Raw genomic sequence first — 17854 nt, forward strand, 5'->3', positions numbered from 1 at the left:
GGAGTTAGAGGCTCAGTGAGGAGGGTCCGCTTGGACCAGGGAGTTAGGGGCTCAATGAGGAGGGTCCGCTTGGACCAGGGAGACGGGGTTAGAGGCTCAGTGAGAAGGGTCCGCTTGGACTTGGGAGTTAGGGGCTCAGTGAGGAGGGTCCGCTTGGACCAGGGAGACGGGGTTAGAGGCTCAGTAAGAAGGGTCCGCTTGGATCAGGGAGACGGGGTTAGAGGCTCAGTGAGGAGGGTCCTCTTGGACTAGGGAGACGGGGTTTAGGGGTTCAGTGAGGAGGGTCCGCTTGGATCAGAGAGACGGGGTTAGAGGCTCAGTAAGAAGGGTCCGCTTGGACCAGGGAGTTAGGGGCTCAATGAGGAGGGTCCGCTTGGACCCGGGAGACGGGGTTAGAGGCTCAGTAAGAAGGGTCCGCTTGGACCAGGGAGTTCGGGGCTCAGTGTGGAGGGTCCGCTTGGACCCGGGAGACGGGGTTAGAGGCTCAGTGAGGAGGGTCCTCTTGGACTAGGGAGACGGGGTTTAGGGGTTCAGTGAGGAGGGTCCGCTTGGACCAGGGAGACGGGGTTTAGGGGTTCAGTGAGGAGGGTCCGCTTGGACCCGGGAGTTAGGGGCTCAGTGAGAAGGGTCTGCTAGGACCAGGGAGGCGGGACAAGGTCGTAAAGAATTCGGAAGAGATAGGCTCCGTTAAAAAGGATACTTGGTTCTAGGAGAGGAGGTGGGGACTCGAGCAGAAGAGTTTCCAAAAGGGATGGGGGTTCATATAGGGAAGGGTGGAGGCAGTGGGGAGAGGGGCGCTAAGTGGAGATGGGGACCAGGAAAGATGAAGGGTTTGTTCCTTGGAGATGGATGGGAGATGGGGGAAGCAGGAGCATGGGGACCAGAGGATGGAAAGGTTCGATTAACAGGATATGGTACTCACTGAAGGATGTGGGGAACTCAGTGAAAGGATGAAGATAGCCAACTTGTCTAGGGTCAGGGGAGATGGGTGAAATTGTAAAGGGAGTCACCTCACGCTGCTGGTAGTGCTCTGGCCAGAGCCAGCACCATCTCGGAGAAGCTGAGGGGATCCCTTGGGGCTGGGGTCAGGACCAATGAGCAAGTTCACTCTTCAACGGGGACTGAGAATTTGTGGGAAGCAAGGTCTCCGCCCTGCAGGGTCCCAGCCCCCTCCTGGAGGTGACGACATCCTTCCCCCCCCCCTCCACCCACCCCCCCCCCTCCGCCCCACTACCACCACCCTCCCAGCAGCATCTGCGTTGCTTGGTGACAACTTCCCGAAATAGCCTGGCGCCTCCACCCCCGGCGGCCCCCACCCCAGGGAGTGACTTACATCACCCAGGAGACTGCAGTGGCCCAGTCAGCCCTCTCCTGCCTCAGTTTCCTCGATCAGCCAGCTCCCTTAGCCATCCTTCCCGTCTCTCGACACTGGGTTTCCCCTGTGCCATTTCCCCCCACTCTCCCCTCCCTAACAGTATGTCGTTAAAAGGGAGCTGTCAGCAGTTTACCAAGCTTATTAAGCACCGACCATGTGGCAAGCGTCAAAGTCCAAAGATGGCAGCCGAGGAGTCAAGATGACTTACACACACAGCTAGAAAATGCCCCCCAGCCTCCCAGTTAACCACTTGCCTGACATCACTGGTACCTTCATACAAGAACCCAGTAGATGATGCCAATGTGCCCATTTTTACTGATGAAGAAACTGGGGCTCAGAAAGGGGAAGGTACTTGACCATAGGCAGAGGTAAGATGAATGAAGCAGGCCTCAAACCCAGGTCACTGGCAGCATGTAAAAGCAGATTCCATAGGTGGGCTGTGTGACTCTGGGCGTCACTTAACCCAGCCCCAGACAACTTTTAAGACTAGAAATTGCAAAGCCAGAGCTGTCTTGCATCTCAAGGGGCAGTTTCCTCACTAGGACCTTCCCCTACCAAGGAAATCTCTTTGTCCCTTCCAAAAAACATCTCCCTAATAACTTTTTTAAGACAAAGTGCTTTATTTATTGAATCAATAATGCCAACATAACTACCCTCATTTCAGGGGAGAGGAAGCAGGTCCAGAGAGGATGTTGTTACTTGTCCAGGGTCACACAAAATTACCCGTGGGAGCAGAAAGGAGTCATCTGACCTCTGAAGGAGGGCTCCCTGTAAAGTGGGGCGTTCAGGGAGCTTCAGAGCAGGTGGAATTTGGAAGGATGGGAGAATATGGATAGGCCTGGAGCTGGAGACATGGCCTTGCAGGGGTGCCCAAAGCCAGTGGATTACACCTTGAGGGGGAATGAGGCTAGAAGACACGAGAGGAAATGCCAAGCTGTGTGCCTGACGGAAAAGCCCCCTCTTCAATGACTGACCACGCGTCTCCTAGACCCTCAGCTTTTGTACCTGCCTCTTAGTACTCTACCCCATTTGCAAAATGTCCCTTGGGCTGGATGACGAGGGTGAGGTGACGGGTGAACCACCTCTCCCTGCTTCCTTTCCCTCCCTCTTGGGACACAAATGGACTGGCACTGACATCTAGTTTACTCGGCTCCTTTCCCCCTTCCTCAGTGAGAGCCTGGCACTTTAGCAAACAAGAGTCTCCAAGAAGCGCCCTGTGAGGCAGGAGCAGCCCAGCTTCCAAGCCCCAGTTCTGGGTCCTTCTTTTCAGAGATTTCCCCTATCTGCAAAATGGGGGCAGGTTTGACCAGTCAGGTTCAACATCCAGGAGTCCTCCCAACACTCACACTGCTGACTCCTGGGATTCTATGATCAAGCCTCAATGTCTGCAAGGACTCGTGAAAATCCCCAGCAACAAAAATGACCTAATTTAATTGGGGGGGAGGCAGCCACACACTGTGTAAAGATCCCAAAATTTTATTGTTTTTGATACATTCTCCAGATCCCTCCCTCCCTCCCCCCCCCTGCTATACAGAATAAGGCTGATTGAGTCCCACCCCCACCCCCCCCCAACAGTTCCAGTTCTGTTTGGTTTGGGCCCCCTCACCCAGGAAGCATGTATATGGGGTGGGGGGGGGTGAGGGCAGGAGTGAGGAATAAGGGAGGGATGGAAACAGACCATTTGGGGAAGGGCAAGAGGGAGGGGGGCAGTAGGCACTTGTAGAGAGAGAGAGAGACTTGTGGCCCCCAGGAGGGCGATGCCACCTCCCTCCCCACCCCAATAAGTTTTTGGTTAAGTACAAAGTTATCCCCTCCCTTTCCCCACCCCACCCCAGACCTGGTGGGCAAGGCCAGCCCCAGGCACTGACCCCCACCTCCCCCACACAAAGGAGGGGCAAGGAAGAGAGGACAAAAGGCTGGGGGGAGGGGAGGACTGAGAGACTGTGCTATGGCCCCAAGGGGGGGGGGAAGGGAGATCAAGGCTTCATTTCCTAAACTGTAGTTATTTTTTCTTAAATTCCTGTGCACTTCTGAATCAAGGTTGGGGCACACCTCAGTTCCAATAAAAATTGCCCCAAGAGGTCACCCCCTCCCCTGCAATATGAACCCCCCTCCCTCCCCAGGGCCTAAATACAGAGATGGAGGCCCTGAGATCCCCCCACTCCCACCCATTTTTTAAAAAAGAAAAAACAAAAAGTTTTATACAAAAGAGGAGAGGGCAGGAGGAAGAAGGCAAGGGTCCAGAAGAGGGGACCAGGAATGTCCCCTGGCCTGGGGGAAGGGTCCCCAAGAGCTGTCTGCTCCCCCCTCCCCCCACTGGCCAGCCTCCCGCCTCTGTTGACCAGGGAGAGGGCAGAATTAAGGCAGCAGAGAAGTAAAGATGGGGGTGGGGGGCAGGGGTGGGGAGATCCAGGGCAGCCCCCCTCAGGAATCTCGGTGCTCCAAGGAGAGCTGGGCAGTGGCATGCTGGAGGTCGGCACTAACCCGCCTGGGGGCCAAGGGGGCCCCAGCCCTGACCTTCTTGTCCTCCTCCTCCTGCCCCCCGCCACTGCCACCACCACCTCCCTCCAGGCGGCAATCCTCACTCCAGCGCCGCTTGAAGCGAAGTTTGAGGGGCATGCACTGGGCAGGGCCCGGGCCCTCCCCAGGTTCCACCTTGGGGGGTGCAGGGGGCACCCGAGGAGCCTTAAACACCTCCCCATCCTCGTCATCATCTTCGTCACTGATGTCGGTCACCTCCACCTCCTCTGACTCTCCCTCTGAGATGGGCTCCACTTTGATCTGGGGTGGGGCTGGGCCAGGAACCGGAGGGGCATCCCCTGCAGGGGCCCCGACACTCTTCTCAGCCCCTGCCAGGGGCTTCTCCCGTTCACGCTGGCGACGGCCCAGAGGAGGGGGCTGCAGCTTGAACTTGAACGGGGAGGATGAGGATGATGAGGAAGAAGAAGATGCCGAGGACGGGGCGGGTGGCGTCTCGGGGGCCAGGGGCGGCAGCGGACACTTGTCTGGGCGTTGGGGCTGAGGGACCACCAGCCCTGGATAGTGCAGGAAAGCCCGAGGGCTGAGGTGGTAATTGTAGACGCTCTGAGTGTGGGCCTGGAGGTACCGCTTCATGTCCTCCGGGCTGAAAGAGAAGTGGGAGCCCCCCCCAGAACTACTACCCCCACCAGGGTACATGGGGCTCAGCGTGGGGGACGGACTGTAGGCCAGATGGGTGGGGGTCACCGGCATAGCTGGGGAGAGCTGAGGGGGGAGCAGGGAACCAGGGCCAGCCAAGGGGGAGACAGGGAAGGGGCTCAGGGCCTCCGGGCCTCCACGGGGCCGGGGGTAGACACGGAAGACCCCCGCATCGGGGGCCAGTCGGGCCAGTGGGGGGCCCCGAAAGGCACCCAGCTCTGGGGGGCCTGGGGGACGCGCCCTGGGGTCCTCCACCAGGGCCTCCTCCAGCTCTGAGGTGCCATCGCTGCAATCGCTGACTGAGCCTCTGCCCAAACGTCGGGCCACCACAGCCGAGAAGAGCGAAGAGGCTGACGACGAGGCCGAGCAGGCCGGGGGCGAGCGAGGGTCCTCGGTGGGGGACAGCACCTCAGAGGGCGTCGAGGGGGGGAAGCGGAAGTGGCCTCCCCCAGAGGGCACCGGTGGGGCGCTCTGAGGCACAGCCCCACCTGAGGGGGAAGGTGGGGCACTCATCAGAGGCCAGAGGCCAGAGCAAGTGCCCAGGCCCCTCAACCCCGGGCCCCGGCCAGCCTCCGCCTCCGCCCACCATGCCCCCACTTACCGGCCAGCCCCACATCAATGAACGGGTAATTCACCAGCACGAGCTTGTTAAAATTGAACTTGTAGGTGAACCTCTTGCCCTTGGTCTTGTGAAGGATGCGCTTGTTATAGTAATAACTGAGGGACGAAAGAGGCAGAGGGGGAGTCAGAGAGAGGGGCGTCCCCTGCCCTAGGCCCTCTCTGAGGGTCTCCAAGCCCAGCTGGGATGCTGAAGGCCTCGCCTGCCTGTCTTGGAGGGGCTCCCTGCCACCAAGGAGCCCCTGTGCTGGGGCCCCCCCGCTCACCGCAGCGCCCGGCTCAGCTTGTCGTAGTTCATCTGGGGCTTGCACTTGCGGACGCCCCACAGCCGCGCCACCTCGTCCGGGTCTTTGATGACGAACTCTCCATAGTCGCCCTGCCATGCGATGACGTCTTGGTACTCCTCCTTGCGCAGCAGCTCCAAGATGAAATGCCAGAGCTGGATCTGCCGAGAGCCCGGGGAGGACTCGGGCTTGTAGGCCCAGTCTGGGAAGGCAAAGCCTGGGGAGGGGGCAAAAGACGCAGGGCCAAGGGTCAGCAGCCAGGCCAGCCCCACACCTGACGCTCCAGGAACCCAAAAGGCCCGGCAAACGGCAAACCCTTGGGCAAAGTGGCCAGTCTCCAGGGAAGAGAGGGCCAGGGACAGTATGGACCTGCTGGGGCCCTCCTTTCCTTCTCAGATCTGGGCCAATGTCCTCATGTTAACCAATGAGAAAACAGAAGCTCAGAGAATAAGGACTTTGCCAAGGTCACATAGCTAAAGAGTGGTTTGAACTCGGGATCTCAGGCTCCAAATCTGGAGGCCTCCCAGCCTCCTCTCCGGCAAGCCCCGCCCATCCCCATGAACCTGGTCCTCCAGACCTCCTTGTCCCCATCGCCAAGGACTTGGAGGCGGCAACAGGGGTCTTGAGGAAGTCTATCAGGGGGCAAGGGGAAAAGAAGGCAGGAAAACCGGATTCAGAGGGAAACAGAGACAGCCAGAGACGTGGAGCCGGCAGCTTGGGGCAACACCGGCAGAGACAGGAAACCGGAGGCTGCCGTGTCCCGGGGCCGGTGCCAGGGGGCCGGGAGGCCAGCCAGCTCCGGGCAGGGCTGCCAGCAAGGGGGAGGGGCAGGAAGAGGTGGCGGGCACAAGGCCCCCACAAGCAGTCTGTCTCCCCTTTCTCCCCCCCTTCTTTCTTGAGGCTGGGAGCACTTAGTGCCCTGGGCTCCCCTCCTCCATCTGAGGATGAGCCCCGACATCCCAGCTCAGGCCCCCTACACCCTTAGGGGGAGAGGCGTCTGGAAAAACTAAGAGGGGTGGGGTGGATGGTAGCCGATGAGGTCAGCACACACACATTCACGCGCACACAGGGGCCTCTGTCTTCCCCAGGAGAGAGAAAGCCAGACTGTCTGAGAACTTGGGGGGGGGGGCCCACCCAAAGCCTCCTCCCTGAGCCCTGGGGGTCCCACCTCTCAGCCACTCCTGGAGCAGGGGCGGGCAGCATTAACCTTGGACAGAGGTTGGTGGTGGGCTGGCTGGTCCCCTGGGGGGGAAAGGGGGGGGGGGGCTGTGGTCGCTCACATCTCCCAAACCCTGGGCCAACCAGAGTCTATCAATAATTCAGCACCAATGTAGCCGGTAATTGAGGGAGGAGGAGGAGGAGGAGGAAGGGGGGAGGGCAGGGGCCGCCAAGGGCAGTGAGAAAGGCAGTAAGTAGCTTTGGGATCTGGGCAGGCAGGCTGGGCGCCGGGGGACCCAGTCGGCTCTGGCCCTCCTGGGAGGAGGCAAGCTCCCCTCCCAAGGCTGGGTGCCGATCTAGGCCTGGGAACCAGGTGTGCTGGTCACCCTGTAGATGGGGGGGGCAGGGGTTATAGGAATACTTCCACCACCTCCCCTGCCATACACCTCTTCTCCCACCCCCCCAAGCTTCCATGTCCCTGTAACCAGGCAACCACCGCTCAGAGATGGGGCCGGGGAGCGGGGGAGCAGGGGAGCTAAAAATAAACTTTGCGGAGAAGAGAAGGAGTGAGAAAGGGAGACACACAAAGGGAGTGAAGGAAAGGAAACCAGGGGGGGCCGTGGCAGACCGAGAAGCCCCGGGCCTGGCCGGCCGCGGGAATGGCCCTCCCGGCCGGCCGCACTCCTGGCCAGTCGGGGCCGTGCCCATGGCCCGGCCGGCCCCAGGCCCCGCGTGCCCCTTGCCCCCAGCCCCCAGCCCGCTCCCCTGCCTGGCCCTCTGCAGCAGACACAGACACATACATGAGGGCCTGTTCCTGGGAAGGTGACGTCAGGGTCTCTCAATGGGGCTCTGTTTGCCAGGCCCCCGGAGCCAGGCACGAGAGTGTGTGCGAATTGAGTGTGTGCGCACACTTGGGTCCTCCTGGCTGGACACGGGGGTCGGCGCTCGGCCGCCGGGCAGCCCCGGGGCCACAGCTGGAAGGGGCCCCAGAAAGGCGGCTGAGCACCGACTTCGGGAGGGCCACACAGCCCGAGGCGCTCCCGCAGCTTGCGGGAAGGAAGGCGCCCCCCCGAAGTTTGGGAGAGGGGCCCCGGCGGGCAGACAATGGGAGGGGGCCCTACGTTCATGGACGCCCACCTCCCGCGTGGGCGAGCCTGGGGCAGGCGACGCCCGGCTCCCAGGCCCATAACTTTGGGGGCAGGGGGGCTCTGCCGCCTCCTCCAGGCAGCCCCCTCCCCCCTCCTCAGGCTGGAGGCTGGCGCCAGGGCAGGACCGGAGAAAAACAGGAAGTGGGAAGAGGGAGAGGATGGAACGGCCAGGGCAGAAGGACAGAGGGACAGATGGAGTCCACCTCGTGGTGGACGAACAGACAGACAGACACATACACAGGGGGGGGGGGGGGGCGGAGGAGCCCAGGAAGGGGGCAGGAGTCCTGGACCACGGCTCCACCAGCCCCGACTGCTAAAGGGCTGCTCCCTCCCCGCCCTTCCAAAAACTCAGGGGTCTCCACCACGGGAGAAGGGGGGGCCGGGGCAGGAACGAGAGCCACGTGACCTCGCCCGCCACCCCCGGCATCCCGGGGGTTACAGACCTGCCGATCCCCAACACCCTCAGGAGGCTGCGGGCCCTTTAAGAGCAGTCCAGGGAGGAGGGGGAGGGGGAGAGTACACACAAGTTCTCGGGGAAGGAAACAAGTTCGAACAGCCCGGCGCCCCCCTCCCCTCCCCTCCTCCTTCCCCCTCCCCACGTCCCCGCCCCGGGCCGGATTCCGACGGGGGGCAGTTCAGCCCCATCCCCCGGCCCAAAGTCCAAGCCCGGGGGCTGCGTGGGGGAGGGGGCGGGGGGGGGGAAGTCCGTGGGGGGAGGGGGCTAATCCCCCCCGGTCTAAAGCTGGGGGAGGGGAAACAGGCCGCTTAAGGTGGAACTGGAGGGGGCGAAGGAGAGGAGGGACGAGTGGGGGGGCCATAAAGGGAGGAGGCGCCCCCCCCTCCGCGCCGCCCGGTGTACCCGCCCAGACCGAGCAGATCGGGGGAGGGTCTGCCCGGCCCCTCCGGTCCTCCCCCTCCCCCTCCCGGCGCCACCTTAAGCCGCGCGTTCCACCGTCGGAAACAAAAAGTTCCTTTTTCGAACGTTCGGGCCGAGCTTTGGGAACTTTGTGGCTGCCGCGCGGCGGCGCGGGCGGGGGAGGGGCGACCGGCCCAGGACCCTCGCCCGTTCCCCTCCCGGACCGATCGGCCTCTCCCCCCCCCCCCCCCCCAAGAGCCGCCCTGAAGGTCACGGACCAGACTAAGCTGCCCGCGGGAGGGGGCAGCCCCGCGGCGGGACGCCTCCACGCACCCCCACGATGGCCCGAACCCCGTTTCCCCAGGAGGCGGGAAGAGATGGGGATTGCGCCCCCGGAACCCTTCCCCTCCCCAGCTCTCGTGCCTCCTATTCCGGGCCACCTAGCCCCGGGAGCAACAGGTCCCGGCGCACCCCCCCCCCCTTCCCCGGCAGCGTGGTTCCGTCCACGCGCCCCCCTCCCCGCAGGAAACTTTCTGGGCTCTGGGGGGCCCGGCCCAGCCCCGGCCCCCGCACGTGCAAACGGCCCCCCACGTGCCGCCCCCGCAGCCCGCCCGCACCTGTATCCGCCGGGGTCTTCATGGCTGGGGGGGCGGCTGGGGAGGGGGTGGCGGGGAGGCAGTCCCGGGTCCGGGTGCTGGCCGCGCCGCGGCTCCCCGGCCCCAGCCCGGGCTCCCCGTCCCGCACGGCTCCCCGGCCTCCTTGCCTCTCCCCTTCCCCGCCCGCCGCCTCCCGGGTTAATATCGCACTCGGGCCCGGGACGCCCACGCCCCCCGGGCGGCGACGTCACCGCCGCGTCGCCATGGAGATGCTGCGCCCGCCCCTCCTCCTCACCCCCCCATTCCCTCCCCCCAGTACTCACACCCAGACACGCGCGCGCCGGCGCGGGGGGGGGGGAGGCGGAGGGAGAGGGGGGCAGCTTGAGCCCCCGAGAGAGCTGGGGGGCGGTGCTTAAAGGAACCGCATAGAGATTAAGGGCAGGGACCCCCCCAGTATGGAAGGCTGGCTGAGAACTTCTCCGCGGTCTTCCACTGCGGCCCTCCCGGCTGGGGCAGGCCGCACAATGACCAGGGACTAGCGCGACCCCGGGGTCCTGGATTCTAGTGCAGCTCCGACACTCCCACGCCGGGTGACCTTGAGCAAATAACGCTCCTTTACCAGGCCTCAGTTTGCCTCTCCCTACAATGAGCCAGACCTCACAAGTCCGGGCATGTGGCAACGGGCCGGCGGAGCCGAGCTTGGAATCTCCTGTGGGCTCCGGGAGCCTTTAGCTGTGCAATGCCCCCGGGGTCTGAGTCCTAAAAGGACGGTGGGCCCCTATGGCCCGACAGCCAGCTAGCCCAGGGCTTATGTCACTCTGGGAGCCGGGCCCCAGAGTTCTGGGTCTGGGGCCACCTGGAGCCAGGGCTGGGTGGCCAGCCCGGCCATCCTAGGATCGAGGCATTAAAGGGCAAAGTCCCTTCCACCTTCTGGGCCTCCGTGTCTCCTCTGTACGGTGACAATAGCTTACAACCCCTGCTTGGCAAGACTCCTTAAATTAGGTCAGGGAACAGAACCTAGAATCTGAGAACGTGGACTGTCAGGGCCACGGAGAACCTTAGAATGTAGATCTCAGAGCTGGAAGGGACCTTAAAATTTGAGATGTCAGGGCTGGAAGGACTCTTAGAACAGGGAATGTAAGGGCTGGGAAGGACCTTAGTCCACTATTAAACTTTAGTGCCTAGGATCATTTTTCCTTTTAAATGAATTTAAAATTTTTTATAAAGTGTGTTAATGTAGTAATCCTAATTTAGGAAATAGATTAGTTATATAAATAAATTTGATACTTAAGGGGGGGAGGGTGCAGCTAGGTTGCATAGTACATAGAGCACTGGCCCTGGCCAGGAGGACCTGAGTTCAAATCAAGCCTCAGACACTTACTAGTTGTGTGACAGTGGCCAAGTCACTTAACCCTGATTGCCTTAAAAAAAACAACCAGGGAATATTTATTTTTTAAACAATACTTATTGTCTTAGAACAGGTAATGTCAGAGAGCTAAGGGGACTCTTAGAACAGGGAATGTCAGAGCTGAGAAGGGCCTTAGAACAGGGAATGTCAGGTCTGGGAAGGGCCTTAGAACAGGGAATGTCAGGTCTGGGAAGGGCCTTAGAACAGGGAATGTCAGAGCTGAGAAGGGCCTTAGAACAGGGAATGTCAGGTCTGGGAGGGGCCTTAGAACAGGGAATGTCAGGGCTGGGAGGGGCCTTAGAACAGGGAATGTCAGGTCTGGGAGGGGCCTTAGAACAGGGAATGTCATAACTAAAAGGGTCATGAAGTACAGAATGTAAGGTTTGGGAGAGATCTTGGGTAGCATCTAGCCCAAGCCCCTCATTTTCCAGATGGAGATACTGAGGCCTAGAGGGGGGAAGGTCATTTAGCTAAGTTGTATCCACCACACCATGCATAATACCCTCAAAAAGAGGATGTGAGAACTTTTTCTCCTGAATCAAAAGGGATGAGCCATCTTCCCCTCCCCCAGTAAATTTCAGACAGCTGGGGCAGGCTAGGGTGGGAGACTTGGGCCTCAGGCCAGGGTCGGAACTTGGGGGAGGCTGCTGTTCTTTCCCCTCCTTCCACCTTTGGATGGGGCACTCAGCCCATCCTGGCTAAGCTATCTGGGGGGGGGGGGCATCTGAGTGGGGAAGGAAATGACCATAGAGGTCATTGTAAGGCCTCACTCAGGGGCATCCGGCCTGGGCCAGCAGCTGTTGCAGAGAGGGAGTGGGTCCGGACCCCTGAGCCAGAGCAGCTGGATGGTGGGTGGTGGATTGGGATAGAGGAAAGGAAGGACTGGGGGCCCAGATGCTTGGGTCCCTGAAAGAGTGGGGTATGGACCTATGTGTCTCAAGGAGACTCAGAAACAAGGCTTTTGGGTCCCTGAAGGTAACCAGGGTAGGACAGGGAGAACCTGAATACTGAGGTCTGGTACGGAAACAGGAGCCAGGATGATTGGATCTGGAGGAACTTTGATGCCTGATTCCTAACAGAAGGAATGGGAGACATGTTTCCTGGGTCCCCCAGGAAGAGATTCTTAAAGCCTTTCTCTCCAATGGAGCTAGTCTGAAGGGCTGGGGAATCAGGATGCCTGGGTCCCTAAGGAAAGAGACTAAGGTGCATGGAGACCTAGTTCCTTGAGGTGGGCCTAGACTCAGTCTCCTGTAGAATGAGAACTGGGCAGTAAAGACTTGAACCTTGTTAGAGAGTAGCAAGGAGGTAGAGAAGGCCTCAAGCATCTTGATCCACGGAGGTGGGGAGGAAGGCATAAGCTCCCATAAGGCAGGAAACCAGAGGAAGGATACCAAGGCAGGCAGATGTAGGGCAGACAAGAGACATGACATTAAGAGAGAGATGGGGAGCTGGGGGACCAGAAACAGAGGAGGTAGAATGAAGCAACAAGGCCACCTAGATCAAGGTAAAGGAGAATCATGGAGAGGTGACAGAAATCATGAGAGAATAAAGAGACCCAGAAACAGACAAATGGAGACTTCAGGCTGACAGTCCACAAGCACTGACGTCCCTACTATGCACTGAACGAAGGAAGGAAGACAGACCTTGCCCTCAGTCCAATGACAAGAGACAAGCGGCAAACACAGCTGGAGATGATCACCAGAAGGCACTGGAATGAAAAGGGAATAGAAAAGGCTTCTCAAAAGAGACCATTTGGGACAGAGGAAGACCAAGAAACTGACCCCGAACGTCGTCAAGACTTTCAGAAATGGGCTTGAAGACAATCAGGGAGGTTTAGGGGAACTCAAAAATAACAATAAGAATGTCACCTTTATAAGCCCTTTTAATGTTCGAAAAGCCTCTTACATGCCTTATCTCATTCGAAACTCAGGACAACCTAGTGTATGGACACCACATGGTGTTATTATCCCCAGGTTACAGACAGGCAAACCGAACTCCAGAGAGCCTCCCCCTCCCGTCAGCCCTGACCAACAGCTCAGACTAGTCAGGTCAGGTGGCTAGTGTCAGAGGCAGAATTGAAACCCAGATCTTCCTGAACCTAAAGTGCATGTATCAAACACCCCATCATTCCTACCCCAGGCCTCCCCTCCATATGGTGAGGTCAGGAGTTCCATTTTTGCCTTGTAGCTATCTCCCTGTGCTTAGCATATAGTAGAATGGAGATATGAACAACACCGATGCCTCTCAGTCTACACAGCAACTACCTTAATAGAAGGAGCAGTGTGAATACTGGTAGTCTAGAATTGGAATCTTCTTGAAAATGTTCCTCTTGGCCAAGCAATTGACGCGTATTTTTTTTAACAAGTCACGCCCAGAGGAGAATGGAGCACCAGTCTCAATGCACAGGGATAATCCTAATTACTGCCTCTACCGGACCACAGGAACTTATTTTCCATAGATGGTGGGCTCCACACATATAGTCTATGCTTCCCTACCCCACCTCCCAGCACTGGAATATCTAAGGGGAGTGTAATTCTCCCCAAGGTAAGTATTACACTGACCCCCTTCAAAACTAAATAAATTCCCTGTTGAAAGTATGAATACTCTCCATGGGTCATGTGAACTCTCTCTTTTAAAAATTGTTTTCAAGTTTCAGAAACTTTAATGCAAGAAAAAAAAAATACTTCCATAAATGAATGTCACAAAACAAAAACTTTAATGATACATCAGACAACAAAGTCCTTTACTACCAAAGTAGATTAATTATCCAATCCCAGTGAGGCCAAGAGTTTTTTCCCTAGCTACCTCTACCCCATTTCAAATTCAGTGAGAAAATAGCCCAGAATATAAAGTATCTTTCAGATGACTCTACCATGAATACTCAAAGTATGAGGTGGCTGTTTTTCTTAAACAATCACATTTTAAGTTTCCATTGGTAGTGTGGACTCTATAAAAATATGAACCCTTCATGAAGAGTAGACCATCCCCTCCCCTGAGTGTAAAACTAAGAATGAAAGACTTGTCTCAGGGATAATTAACACTTCCCACATTCTGAATGCACCAGGAAGCTAATGATCCTGTCTCCTTTTCCCCGGGGGGGGGGAATTAAAGCCCCCAGAAATCAATCCCATGGATACTCTGAAGCACCGGGGACAGACGAAGTCCTATAAAGGAATTGTGGGTCCTATGGAGAGTATGACTTGCTATACACAGTCTAATGCCTTCACTTTGTTGAAGGCATACCTCCTCCACTGAAAACATGAACTCCCTTGGACACTGTTTTCCTCCTCAATGGACAATGTAACACCATGAGTAACACAGTCAAGCCTCAGGGACAGAATATCAACCCCCTCCCTCTTGGACAGTACACACAGCCCACAGAGTGCACATTGGATGCACACTGTAACATCCCTTGAACAGTATAACTAAGCCCATAGACAGTCCCCTCTATGCTCCCACGATGTTATCTCTTGTACCCCAACATATGGTATCCCCCAGAGATGCTATAACCCCATTCCACCAAGACAGTGCAATTTTTCTACTCCCCCTAAAATTTGTGTCATTTAGTTTGACAAAATGCCTAGAGAAGACTTATGAGATTTGTCTTCAAGTATCTGAAAGGCTTTCTTTTGGGGAGGAGAGGGGGGGGGACATGATTTGTATTTGTTCTGACTGACCTCAGAGGGCAGAACTAGATGCAATGAGTAGAAAATAAAAAGAGGGAATTTTAGACAGAATGTAAGGGGAAACTTCAAATAAATTGTCTGAAATTTGTCTGAAAAACAATCTGTCTGAAAGAGACCTCAGGAAGTGGTAGGTCTTCAGGCAGGGGCCAGATGATCTCTTGTGTTGGCCATTTGGCTGGTAAGAGATTGTCAACTATGGGTTGGACTCCATGGCCAGTGCGGTCCTGTCTGGCTCTGAGATTCTGTAAGGCTGTGAATAGCAATTTACATTTCTATGAAACTCCCAGATTATCCTCAAGAGGCTGGAAGTCTTTACAGACTACTGGAACCCAGAAAAAGATGCCAAGTCCAGGGTAACTCCCCTTACTTTGGTCAGTGCTCACAACCCCCCCACTACAATACAAATGGCTCATGAACAATGAGCGTTCCCCTCCCATCAATCCTGACATAATAATAATCTCTCATCACAAATTGTAAAACCCAGCAAAAACCAAAACAGTGCAACCCAGGGTATATTCACAAAGCTGCACACTTCCACCATTGACAAATTAGGCCAATGGCCAATGTAATTCTCGTTATGTGTGACCCATCCATCAACCATATAAATACCAAATGGAGTGTGATCATTTCCATGAAAGATCTGAAGACGTCCTTCACATGGACACTATAATCAATTCCTTCCAGGAACAGGGTGAACCCATGTAGATTCTGTGATACTCAGTATAGTTCATCTTCAACAGACTAGAAGTTTAATAATTTTTTTAATGGAATTGAACTGAACCTCTTCTTACTGACAGTGTATATACTCAATGGACTTCAGTGTGAACCCATAATTAAAACAGGATCCCTGAGGTGTCCAGATACTGCTCCTTATAACTGAAAGTCTTGACACAAGTATCCATCTATGTACTGCATGGATTCTTATGATCAGTGTAACCCTGTTTCTGGACACAGACATTTTATGGACAATGAGTGTGGCCCATGGACTCATGAGTATTAATCAGTTAATATTTGATTCTCCTATGTACAGTATTACCCACCCGCGATGGAGAGTGTGAAGCCTCAATGGACAGAATGAAGCCCCAAAGGAACTTTGAATTGCATGGAAATCATGACTACCCCAGGGACAACATGACTTCCAGAGAGAGTGTGACTCGGTGGACAGCCCAGCCCCTCCCTCCATAATCTGAGTCCTCCAAGGACAGCGTGACCACCCAATGGAAGGTCTAACCCTTTAAGAGGCAATGCAATTCCTTACACACACGGACAATTTAATTCCGATGGACATTCTCACCTCATGGCTGGTTTGACCCCTCCAGGAAAACTGTGGGTCCCGCCATGAATCTTAGGAAAGCCACAGCCCCGACTCTGAGGCTTCGGAGGGCAGAAGTAATGGTGTGGCCAGAACCCCAAAGCACTGCGCTCATGGCTCGCATGCCTTCTCCTCCCTCTAACCAGGGACACCCGTTGGGAAACAGCGGGGTGCCTATGGAGCCGCGGGCGCTCCAGGGGCGCTCTTAGAAGCGTGCCCCGCCATGGACGGTGTGAGCTCCGGGGACACTCGAGGACGTCGTGGGCAGCCACAGCAGGACTCTCTGCAGGTCCTGTGGTCCCTGGACCTCTGCAATCCCACAACTCCACTCCAAAAAGAGGAGCTTCGGTGGGTGTAGTGTCACCCTGTACAGCGTGAACACCGCCCATTCCCGTGGAGGACGGTGTGAAGCCCCCCACCTCCCACCGCGCCAGGGGCAGGGCTCTCACATTCTGATTTCTTTCTTTCAAGGTCAAAGGTGGAAGGAGGGGGAATCTGCTGGACCCTCGGGGGGAGGAGAAGGGTCCAAGAACACGACTTCCCTGCCCCCCCCCCCATCCAGTACGCATGCGTAGCCTCTACTCCCCTCTCTCCCCGTCTCCCCTCCTGGTGGCAACAGGGTTCTCTGCGCGGGCGCGCTGGCTTCTTCGAGGTCGCCGATTGGGCCCCCTCGAGGGGCCTCGCAGCCAATGGGGAGGCAGAAAGGTGACATCACCTTTTTCTCTCTCCTCCCCTCCTCTTGGAACTTCCCCACTCTCCGCCACCACTGCCGCCTCGAGAGGGCGGGGCCTGCGGCGACGAACACGGTGAGGTCATCGCACCGCCCCTCCGTCGCTGATTGGCCGCGGTAGCTCGCGGGCGGCGGTTGGTTGGCCGCGTCCTCGCACCTCCCCTCGCGCCGCCGCCGCCGCCGCCGCCGCCGCGGAAAGGAGCCGCCGGGCGACGCCGAAGCCGGAAAATCGGGTGAGTCCAGGAAGCCTGCGTCCGGCAGAGCCCCTATCGGAAACTGTTCTTTCGGATTCTTTCCCCATTCCCCTCCCCGGTCTTCTTCCCCTCCCCTCGCTCTCCCTCCCTCAGCCCGGCTCCTCAGAGCCCGCACCGCGCTGCCTGATGGGAGTTGTAGTCCAGATTCAGCTGCCATGTACACACAGGCCGCCACAGAGGACTACAACTCCCAGGAGGCAATGTACGACCGGCCCGTCAACAAGCTTCCGGAGCCACGCCTTCTCCAGATTTCCATTGGTCGGCTCCTACTTTAGCCCCACCTCTACGTGATCATTGGCTACTGTCCCGCACGGGGGTCGATCGACCATCCGCTGGTTACTGTATGGGGGGGAGTCGAGAAGGCGGTGTAAAGTTGACGTCGCTTCGCGGATTGGGGGCGGGGCAGCAAGCACAGCTGCGACGATTGGCGGGCCCTGCCGTCGCTCGAGCCGGGGAGGGGGCGGGTCTGAGGCGGCGGCCGCGATTGACGGCGGCCCTGGTAGGGGCGGGGCCGGAGGGGCGGCCAGCGCTCATTGGTCTTGCCCGGCGCCGGTCAGCGGGGTTGTGGCCGCCGATTGGCCGGCGCTGCCAGCTGTTGCAGGTCCATTCACCATTTTGTGTGTTGGAGTAAAAAAAAAAAAAAAACAAAAACGGGGGGAGCAGGGAGAGGGGGGAGAGAGGAACGGGGGGGGGGGGGGGGGCGGGAGGTAGGAGGGAACGGGCCGAGGCGAGCCGAACCGAGTCCAGCGAGCCCAGCCCGGCCCAGTACAGCCCGGCCCGGCCCGGCCCAGCCTGTCCCCACGGAGCCCAGGGAGTCCGGCCCGGACCCCCGCCCAGGTGACGGGGCAAGCTGTGGCGGGGGGTCGGGGAGGGGGTAAGGATGACATGGGGGACTGAGTGGGGAGGGGGCTGCTGAGCGGAGAGGGCACCCAGGGATGAGTAGGGGGCTGCAGGGATGGGGACTCAGGGATGGGGAGGGGGCTGCTGGGGATCCAGAGATGTGAAGGGTGTTACAGAGAGAGGGGACCTAGGGATGAGAAAAGGGCCTGCAGAGAGAGGGAGGGCACCCAGGAGTGGGGAGGGGGCTGCTGCAGGGAGAGGGGACCCAGGGATGGGGAGGGGGCTGCAGAGGGAGGACACCCAGGAGTGGGGAGGGGGCTGCTGCAGGAAGAGAGGACACCCAGGAGTGGGGAGAGGGCTGCTGCAGAGGGAGGACACCCAGGAGTGGGGAGGGGGCTGCTGCAGGGAGAGG

At 58.1% G+C, this 17854-nt stretch overlaps 2 protein-coding genes across 7 annotated transcripts in view; one reads left to right on the forward strand and one right to left on the reverse strand.

Moving 5' to 3' along the window:
* Nucleotides 1-2835: 2835 nt before the first annotated feature.
* On the reverse strand, nt 2836-9370 carry ERF (ETS2 repressor factor). Of its 3 annotated transcripts, none has more exons than XM_069088944.1 (4): nt 9234-9370; nt 5437-5671; nt 5154-5269; nt 2836-5040 (listed from the first exon to the last, which is right to left on the reverse strand). In XM_069088944.1, exons 1-4 carry the CDS (start codon nt 9253-9255, stop codon nt 3800-3802), a joined length of 1614 nt encoding a protein of 537 aa, XP_068945045.1. In that variant the 5' UTR covers nt 9256-9370; the 3' UTR covers nt 2836-3799. The 3 variants fall into 3 exon arrangements, with proteins under 3 accessions (XP_068945045.1, XP_068945046.1, XP_068945047.1); XM_069088945.1 differs by lacking the exon at nt 9234-9370 and adding an exon at nt 8694-8851; XM_069088946.1 differs by lacking the exon at nt 9234-9370 and adding an exon at nt 6623-6697.
* Nucleotides 9371-16476: 7106 nt separating this feature from the next.
* The window catches only part of CIC (capicua transcriptional repressor), a 23876-nt gene continuing 22498 nt past the window's right edge, over nt 16477-17854 (forward strand). For 3 of the 4 annotated variants that reach the window (XM_069088947.1, XM_069088950.1, XM_069088951.1), the window contains exon 1: nt 17315-17439. The gene's annotated coding sequence lies outside the window, so the exon portion shown is untranslated. Of the gene's footprint in view, nt 16582-17314; nt 17440-17854 lie in introns of those variants that run through there. The other variant, XM_069088949.1, reaches the window with a different exon arrangement.

The sequence above is a fragment of the Petaurus breviceps genome, unplaced genomic scaffold, assembly GCF_028583685.1.
Source record: "Petaurus breviceps papuanus isolate PSGF00001 unplaced genomic scaffold, PetGlider_PUasm1.0 185, whole genome shotgun sequence".
Lineage (NCBI taxonomy): Eukaryota > Metazoa > Chordata > Mammalia > Diprotodontia > Petauridae > Petaurus > Petaurus breviceps.